Genomic DNA, 10,146 nt, shown 5'->3' with positions numbered 1-10,146 from the left:
ACAACAGACCTATGCTCTCTTTCTTAAGGAATCTCTCCAGGACAGAGTTCAGACACAGTATTCAGGATCTATGTAGAGACACAAGATTTGCTTATGCAAACAGATTTAGTGTTTAAATTGTAAATAAAATTGTATGGTAGGCGTCGTTTGTATTACAGTTTTGGGGGTAGCTGACAGGCATTGCAGATGGGGCTGAAGTTTTCTTGATCAGTTGTGCTCCATCTTGCCTTAGACAAGGATTGTTTTAAACAACCCTCCTTTGAAACACTTTGGTCCCAATTGCATGAAAAATTTGTCCAAACTGTCAGTGAAATATCACGAAATAGCTCTGCCTGGCAGAGCTGTCCCACCTCAAGGGGCCAACAGCCAAGGTTTCCCAGGACAGACCCCAGATGTATCACCTTGGTCATAAGTACCACTATTTTTTTTTCAGAAAATAATGCTTTTAATAATTTGGAAGACAAGTAAAGCTACATGATAAAAGAATATTGCAAATAAGTTATGTGATGTGCTTAGGTCTGCTTTGTGTTACTTGAGACAAAGATAGGTACAAGAATTTTCTTCGTTCTCCTCAGATTCATGTTAAGGTAAAGATTTTATACCAGAATCTTTTTTTTTTTTTTTTTTTTCTTCCCCAAAAGTCCTACCAACATTCAAAGTGAAGTCTTCTAAAGGTCAGCAGTAGAATTCTACCATTTTTGATGAGGCTGGGCACTTCCCAATGCCTCTGTAAAGTAAACTCTTCAAAGGTACCTTTACCATCCTTCACAAAACCTTGGAGCAGAGAGTATTTTGGTCTGGAAGCTATAACTGCTGAAGACAGTAAGAATAAAGTTAAGTGTCCATGTACATGTAGCAATTCTCTGCAACACTCATTTCTTTTTCCTTGGAAAAAGTGATGCATGACATTTCTAGCTTAAAACAGAGCAGTCTAGATCTGAATATTATCTATCTTATATTCAGAATTCCCTGCTTGGAAAAGATGGAAAATCTCATCCTCCAAAATCTTCTCATAGCAATTGATCAGTCTTTCCTTATGGTGCTAAAGCAGCTCAAGAAGTGCTCATGATGTGTTGGAGAAAGTAGAGCTGTGTCAGAAGCTGATGAAACCGCAGGCCGGTTTTTGCCAATGAAGTGAAGCAACCTCCTGTGTCATGGCAGGTAGAGCCACCCTGAACAATCCAGCTCAGACCGATTACTTGTGAGGGCAAATGTCACAGACTGTGGGCCCAGTATTTCTTCATTATTTGTACTAGAGAATGTGGACATATAGACTGATGAGAACCTACTCCTCCTCCTTGGATTACCTCTTGTTCATATTAATTAGAGTAAGCTCAGGAAAGTTTTCATTTCAATTAATGAAACCAAGAAAAAGGTTTCAGTTTTCTCAGGAAGTGCTGCTGAGATAGCTACCAAGACAAAGATCCAAGATCTCACTGAATATGGAACAGTATTAAAAAAAGGAGGAGAATCAGTAGCTTAGGAGGAGCATGTAATTAGTTATAATAAGAAATAGCCAGTAACAAAAGGACTAAGCTGGAGTCACAGAGAAGGTCTGCTGGCTGAGGGACATTTTGCTTGCAAGAATTCTGAATGAAGTCACTAGGTTTAATAAGATCCGGATGAATGAAATGCATCCAAACAATCTCTTCATGTAGTTGTTTATGTTAAGAACCAAGTTTTATCTAAGTATTCAGGCAGGAAATCTAGTAAGTTAATAAATGTATTGTACTAGTGCTGTTTATTTCCCTTGATGAACTCAACAGCAAAGAATTTTTTTTTCTCATTTAAAAATATGGCATCAAAACTACCATAATAATTTCAGCTGCATTGTACAAGTACCTTTCAGTCCAGGATAATTTTCTATATTTTAATACATAGCAGGATTTTAAATACAATACTTGTATCGCACTTTGCATTCCAGTTATTTCAAAGCTAGTGAAATTCCAAATAGTTGTGCTATGGTGACTTTGTACATTATTTTCTATAGTTTAGCTTGGTTAGTACCTAAATCCAGAAAGAAGAAACTAGTGGTAGTAAGAAGTTGAGTACACATGCAAAAAGTATGACAAAATTCTTGTGAAATTGCTTTCAAGTGTCAGCTGACGTCTGTGAAAGAATAAAGTCCTTGTATTGCTTAATTTAACAATTAGATTTCACTTGCTCTAAGGCATAAGCAATGCTAGACAAATCTTTCACACTTTTTTTTTTTTCACTGCAGCCCATGGAAGGGACGTCATGCTGAAGCCAGGGAACCGTGTGAGGCAGTAGCAGCAGAGACAAAGTGTTATGATCTGACTGCAACCCCCATTCCCCATCTCCCTGCACCACTGAGTGGGGAAGAAGGTAGAAAAGCTAGGAATGAAGGAAGGAAATAGAGCCTGGGAAGAAGGGGAGAGGTAGGGAAAAGGTGGTTTTAGTTTTGTCTTTGTTTCTTACTGTACAACTGTATTTTTAATTGGCAATAAATTAATTTTCCCCAAGTCAAGTCTGTTTTTGGTTTGCCCATGATGGTCATTGGTGGGTCATGTCCCTGTCTTTATCTCTCAACCCACGAACTTTTCCATCCTTTTTTTCCCCCTGCCCTGTTGAGGAGAGGGGGGTGAGTACGTCTTGGTGGGCACATGGCAGCCAGCCAGGGTCAACCCGGCACAGCTGCTTTGTGGAGGCTGAACTAAGCAAACAGGATACCTTCACCCAGTTCTGGCTTTGTGAATAGTTAAATCTCTTCCTAGATACTAGGACCTCACTGAGATAATGTTTTTTCCTATATTATATTGAACTGTATGAAGTTTCCAATTCTTGATGTATGAGAGACAACTAGGTTTGTCTTGTGAAAAACTTATCAGTGAATATTTGTGTTTTAGTGAAATGACGTCAACTGTATTCACATCCCCTTTGTTCTGCTTTCTAGAGACATTCTAGTAAGCATAGTCAGAGAAAATTGTGAATGGATGTTTGAAATTTATGTTCAGTGGTATTCAGAGCAATCTCTCTATCTCTCTTTTTTTTTTTTTTTTTTTTTTTTCCCAAGAATACAAGTATTTTTTCCAGAATCTGATTCTTAGAAATCATTCTCATCCAGGCAAGGAAGTGAAATACACTATGTGACTTGTGTGTCTTCCCAAACCAATCAATACAAATTGGTTTTCAAATGATGTATTGAATAACTTCACCCACTTGTTAATGTACTACTAACAGTTAAACATTATTGCCAGACATTACATAATTCTGAGTAATTTACTCAGCTCTAGATGTCAGTCTATTACAGAATTTAATTGATTAGTTCAGGATTTTTTTTTCAACTTAATTCTCATCCTTGAAGCATCAGAGCTTTTTTGAATTTTGTGACTCACAGTCATGTGTCACTTAAATTCACAGTGAAGAAACTATGAAAACCTTCAGTATGTACCATATTCAGCGCAGATGTTTTTCTTTCACCATGAAATACTTCAAATTATATTAAAATCAGTTTAAGTTGCAGCATTAGTGAACAACCAACATTGTTCTACTCATACCCTAACCTCTGTGCCATACCTGCTTGCTTATATTCATTCACTTCAAAGGCAAGCACAGTATGTTACAAACACAGTATCTAAATGGCATGTACAGTATGCCCATAGGGCCAGATTGGGATCTATTTGCTAGATGTACAGTGTACATTTTAAGGCACACTATAGGGATTGAGTTTACATTTTGATAACTCTGTCCTTTTATTTGCAAAGATGGTCACTACCTGGAAATGTTGCAAAAATAAACGTTCATCTCTAAGTGTGGCCAATGTATTTATGTTTTCATTTTATATTTTAGTCAAGAAAAAATGTGTGAAAATGTGAACTTTAGGGCATTTTAAAAGTAAATGTCAACTACTGTGTTACATTTTATATACATAGATATGGTTTTATGTATATCTAAATATATAAAATGATTGTAGGAGCTCATACTATAAGCTTAGTTTTAGTACAGTACTTTACATATACTGGTATTTATTTTCAGTTACACTTCTGCACTGCTTCTTTCTAATGCAGAGCTTGATACGGACATCGGTTGATAATAGCAAACAAAAAAGAATTCATAAAGAATATTATTGTCTTATCATGCAATGTAGTAGGCATCCTGTGGCACTATTCTCTTATTCAACTTATTTACAGTACTGCTGAGTACATTATCAATAAATATTACAGTGTTTGTCTTAGTCGATTTTTCATGGCACCCAGCAATTATTCAGGATATGAGTCCTGTCACACGTGAGTTTCAATGAACGAGTGTGTATGTGTCAGCATTGGTGCTGAGGTTGCAAGTTCAGAGGCTCCATTTTGAGATTTCACAACCGCACTGTACTCACAAATGTCCAGGAAAAACTCATAGTTTTTTAGTTTCCAGTCTTTAAACTTCTTTGATGTTAAGTTGGGATCATCCAGAAGGCTGTTGATAACTGTGAGGTCCCCTTCCTTTGCCTATCAAATTCCAGAAAGACACAGTACATGTCAGAATTAAATTTATGCCACATTATGCATTTTGGCACTTTATTTCTTCTTTCATTTTAATGCAAAGTACTAGGGAACACTACTGTGGGACACTTTAATCTTGTACTTGTATTCAGGAACTATTGCAGCCTAAACTGTTTGGCAGCTCAATCCTTGTCATCTTCTACAACGTGTCTATACAGAGTGCCAAATAACTTTTCTTTTTGCCCTTAAGCTGGAACATGTTAGCTTTCAAGTATTTTTAGTTTCTTTGGAACTTAATTCTAAAGCTACAAAGAAAGCCTCATCCATGGAAAACATTATGAGATTATACTTTTATAAGTTTATATTGCTTATACACAAAATTAATGATAAAGCCTTACTTTTAAAGTGCTCTTGAGAACTCTGATGTGGTGAAGCTTTTCATTGATAACTGGATCATTACATCGCTTTACGAAAGATTTGCGGAACTCCTGCTTGGTGGAAGGACGCTGCTCTCCAAAAGCTGACAGACTAGCTTGTTCCAGAGATTTGTATAGCTCTTGCAGACCATCCGTATTTTCCCCAGTTTCTTTTACATTTTCTGAAAGAAAATAAAGAAACCTAACTACAAATCTAACCATTCAAAGTCTCTAAAACCAGCAAGCAATACTGCAAATTCATGTATAAAGTAACCTTAAAACACAGTCTCAATTTCTGTTTTGATAACACAAGAACATTTTGATCAGTGCCAAAGCTGTATTCTTAGTACTACTACAATCAAGAATTTCAAGTACAAACTCCTGTGTAGTGACTGATGAATTTGCTGATGTATAACAGTTAAACCACAGAAACCTTGCTGAGAATAATGACAATATTGTTTTGGCTTTCAATGGCAGTAAAGAGGATCTGAACATCTCCAAAAGCTTACCTTCTGCACAGAAACTGTTATGTCTTCTGACAGGAACTTTCTCTTCCAGCTTCTCATCTGTTCCTTCTATGGACTTCACACATCCCTTACCCCTGACATCTCTGTTTCGGGGAAGGCTTTGACTACGTTGCTTCTGTGGCCTGCTATGAGAGCTGTGTCCTCTCTGACATTCCACCAAAGGGAAAGGCCCTTCCTGCTCATAATTATGACGTCTTTGTACTGGTAGCGTTGCTTGTCTTCGTTTGTCTGGTGACATTCCACTCATGTACTCCATATCAGGAGGAACAGTCTGAAGAAAATGGAGCCCTGAACTGGTTAATGGAGTCTCTATCAGATCCTGCCATGAGCGTCTTTCTCGGTAGGGAGGTCTGCATCCCGATGAGTGTGTGCTCCCTGCTACATCTTGTCGAGAATCCTCGGCAGAAGAATGAGAATATGTTGACTCACTTGAAAAGTGTCGACCGTGTTTGGCTTCAGGGAATGGACTTGAAGAATTCACCTGAAATGATACAAAAGCATCTGACTATAAGATGATGTTTTGAACAGACCCAAGAAAATGACTAAAGAGTAGAACATTACATGATATATACTAATAAAATGGACTGATGTGTGTGTTTTGATATGTTATAATATGAACCTCTGTAAACAGAACATAATTAGCAGTGAGAACTTTTATGCAACTGCTATGTTTTAACCACTCCCTATTCTTGTTTTGCACATTCTCTGCCCATGAGCAGCTTCTGCTGGAAAGAACAATATAATACTGGAACAGGTTTCCTGAAGACCTGTCCAGTTTACACTCAGTCCAGCAGTGTGCTGTGAAGACATGAAAGTCCCCAAAAGAAATCATAGTTGGATTTCCTTTCTCTTTTTAGGGGATAAGTATCCAGCCAAACAGAAAAAAAAAACCACCAAACTTCAGCACCCAGGAAGATTTTTGAATTTTGGGAGACTGCTGAACTTCTCAATTTATTTTAATTAATTCTGCTGGGTCTGTGTATAATTTTAATTTAAAAACAAAGAGAAAGGCAAAAAAGTGAAAAAACAGAAAGGGAGGGGCTTAACCTGTATCCCAGTTGATAAAACAGCATCACATGGGTGAAAATCAGTCTGAACTTCACCCATGTGATGCTGTTGTCTCAGTCACTCTTTCTTTGGTTCTGGCTGTGTGAGGATCGTGTCATTCACGCTGAAGAAAAATCTGAAAGAAAAATAGAGAACAGTCCTATCTGCGCCTAGAAACATAGAATAATTATCACAGCCTGTCTATGTTCTGTATAACAGAAATGTTCTTATTTGCTACTAGAGCCTCTTCATATACCAAATGTGGTTTTTTTTTTCCCTCAGTTATCAAAATCTGTCTGTACACAATATATTAGAATATATTAGCTTTTATCAGCTACTTAGTATTGTATAACAGAAAATACTGTCACTACTATGGTATTGTACACAATACTTCATATTATAAAAAAACCTTCACCTCTGAAGATATGTTCTTAAAAAAGTGTTTGCACTAAAACATGATTACTGCATGAATATGATCTGACCTTAATCTCTAGCATCCATTATCCAATATTCATACTTGAAAACCAGTCTTAGTTAATACAAACTATCCCATCCACCACATTCTTTTCATATTCTGCTGCAAAGTCAACATTTGAATACTCTGTTTATTATTAGGTGTAGTCTCCCAAATCCTACAAAAAATATCACATTTACAGCCTGGTGACGTATCAGTGTAAGGAGACCTTTACCTCTCCTTCATTTGTAATTGTCTTGTTATGGAAACATTCAGGTTTTAGCTCATGAGGAACAGCAGTAATTTCATTCTTACAATGAGATTCATCTTTGTTCTGCCTTTATGGTAATTAAATATTCCAAACCAAGGAAAATGCAAATCAAGATGCACAGATATTTTTTGTTGACCTACTGTCAAATGCAATATTTATAACTCACTGAGGGTGTTCGATGATAGGTGTCACACAGTGTTGAAGAGCCTTCCTGCTTCAGGGTTAAGGAGCCGTCGATGTCATCCTGGTCGCTTTCACTCCAGTAATCTGCTAACAAAGCATTTGGGGTTTCACTCATGCTTTTTTGCAAGAAAGTGGATCCCACATTTTAAAAATATCGTTAGGATGCAAAAGTAAACATTTCACAGTCACCTAGATGGTTTGGCAGTCGCTACAGAATAGCCTTGTGAAAATGTCTGGCACCTAAGATACACAGATATGTAGAATAACCTTCAGTGTTTTAGGATAGCATTACAGAAATCAGGTTGGGCACCTAACTCCCACTGTACATAAAAAACAGCTTCTGGTCACAGACTTTCAAAGAGAAATTTCATTCTGGGTGCCAGAGTAGATCTGAGTTTCAGTGCTTAATTTAGTTTTAGCATAACAGGTTCCACCATGGTTGATGGTGAGAAAGGCAAGGCTGGCAACTGAGCTGAGGAGATGCAAAAGTGGTTCTAAGGCACATATTGAACTGTGTTTGTGATGTCTTCACTTGTTCTAGGGCAATGAGCATACCTGATGGCTGCGATCTGGGAGATCATACCTCACCCTGAACCTTGCATTCTCTTTATTACTTGCTTTAAATATTAAAATTATTACCCAGGATTTTATTTTCTTTGGAGGTGGCACCAATAAATACAGTTCTTCAAGAATATAGATTCTTATGAAAATGGATATTTTAAAAGATATGGCACGTATGTTAATAAAGAAATCAGTTATGACATCTCCAGCTCTGGTCAAATACTGAACAGATATGTACCCTCTGCTCTCTTCTCCTAATTATCATTTCTGAAGCATTACCTTCATCTGGATGAATATCCTTGTCATCAGGTGTGTAACCAATTGCTGCGAGACCCAAACGATTCATCCATCTAATAGAACAATAAAAAATGTGGAAGAGATACTTAAAAGGAACATCTAGTGTAAATATGAGGGCATATACATTCTTAACATTTGGAAAAGTCAAGAGGCAATGCTTAGTTCAATAACTGAACACTGTTTAGGCCATTAATATCATGATTCAGATGTGTTCAGTGGTTGATAATTTTATGTGAAGGATGTTCCAGTTCATGTACAATGCAGTTGTAGTTCTGGAATTCTATTCACATCTGCTGGTGGATGTTTGCCTAGTGGAGTATCAGGCTCATTGCATTTCATTCTGCTGCCTAAAAAACTGCAGAATTCTGACATCAGTCTTCCTTATGTCATCAAGAAAAGGTGAAGCATACATACCAATATGATAACCTTAGCAATGATTAAACAAAAATTTTTAAATAGTCTGTGTAGAACAGAGAACGTCCAACTCTGTCTCCACCTTAAGCAGAATCAAATCCTTTCCAAGATGCATCTGCAAACTATTTGTGCGAAATAGTTTCCAGAGACATTGTGTAAAGGAACACACTGCATTTATTCGATTGCTACTTCTGATAATTTCAGGAAATTGCTGAAATTGCCAGAATACTATAAAGATAGAATTATGATAGTAATTGTATGAAAACCTGTATTAGGAAATAAGTTGTATTACATTTGTATACTCATAAATTAAAACAGACTATAACAGTATTCTACCTGGTTATTTGCTAGTCTAGATTCATGCTACTGGTGATATAATATTTAGGTTTGTTGTGGTATGGTATCAATATTATTTTCCTTTTATTTTTTTAATATAGAATCTTAGGTTTATAAAACAAGACTTGGTAAATTGAAAGTACTTCAATATTTGCATTTCACATTGGATGTTTTGGTTTCTTTCTTTGCCCCCAGATCCCCATGTTTCATTAGGAAAATATATTTTATTTTGGGGAATACATCTCTAGAGTTTTCTTTATATAAGATTACTGGATGTTTATACAATATATAATTGAAAGACAGGAAAAAAGGAAATTAACACATAGAGAGGAAAGTCATTTCTTAATGTTAAGCAAATGGAAAATCAAGACTCAGCTTATTTATATCAACAAAGAAATATAACAGAAGAAAAAAGCCCTATTAATAGACATCTGTAAGGATTGGGATGCATTCTTAAGTATTCCTTTACTCAGTGACTACTTTATTTACTATGTCATTAATTTCCTAGTATATTGCACATAAGTGTTTTCTAGAAGCAGCCTTTTAATTTTTTATTGTTGCAACATAAATTTTGTTAATAATCATGTTCTTGGTTCATATCCAATGTCATATCATGACAAAACCGTCTTCCAAAGAATTCAAGAAATACATCAGTATATAATACATACTATATCATAAGGACAAGTTTTCTGCAGTTTAAAGCAAGAAAACTATTCAGTATAATTCTTTCTCACTTGAACAGAAAAAAAGCTTCTAAGGACATATGTGGATGGTTATTGGTCTCATAGCATAGTATATGGAAGATGGCATATGCAGCAAGGAGGCAGAAAATGAAGGAGGAATGAACTCTCCACTAAAAATAGCAGACAGTTCAGCATGTATTGATCTCCTGGTCTAAGCAATGCTCTACAGTTGCTCAGAGCAATGATCTTAATCTGTAATATTGGATATAACACTGACTCATTGTATGGCCTTCAGCAAATCGTTCTACATATCTTGTGACTTTCATAAGTATCCAAATAGGACAACAACATTTACTTCTTACAGGGAACTGTTATAGGGTTTGATTTACTTCCAAAACTATGAAAATATAAAGAATTGTATAATAATATTGCCTTGTCTTTCAGTATTAAAACAGAAGTGAGCAAACTGGAAATACAAATGGAAACGATGACTAGTTTTCACAAAT

General features: G+C 36.2%; 1 protein-coding gene across 1 annotated transcript in view; it reads right to left on the bottom strand.

The window, feature by feature from the left end:
- Positions 1–532: 532 nt before the first annotated feature.
- Positions 533–10,146, bottom strand: part of LOC104364206 (connector enhancer of kinase suppressor of ras 2) — a 215,331-nt gene continuing 205,717 nt past the window's right edge. Inside the window, exons 20-24 of the mRNA XM_032982760.2 lie at positions 8,190–8,260; positions 7,333–7,436; positions 5,377–5,875; positions 4,850–5,049; positions 533–4,457 (exon numbers count right to left, since the gene is read on the bottom strand). Coding sequence (XP_032838651.2) covers positions 4,242–4,457; positions 4,850–5,049; positions 5,377–5,875; positions 7,333–7,436; positions 8,190–8,260 — 1,090 coding nt within the window. The 3' untranslated portion in view covers positions 533–4,241. The remainder of the gene's footprint in view (positions 4,458–4,849; positions 5,050–5,376; positions 5,876–7,332; positions 7,437–8,189; positions 8,261–10,146) is intronic.

The sequence above is a fragment of the Tyto alba genome, unplaced genomic scaffold, assembly GCF_018691265.1.
Source record: "Tyto alba isolate M040663 unplaced genomic scaffold, T.alba_DEE_v4.0 Super-Scaffold_5, whole genome shotgun sequence".
Classification (NCBI taxonomy): Eukaryota; Metazoa; Chordata; class Aves; order Strigiformes; family Tytonidae; genus Tyto; species Tyto alba.
The sequence above is the reverse complement of the archived record's forward strand: the minus strand, read 5'-3'. Positions and strand labels throughout refer to the sequence as shown.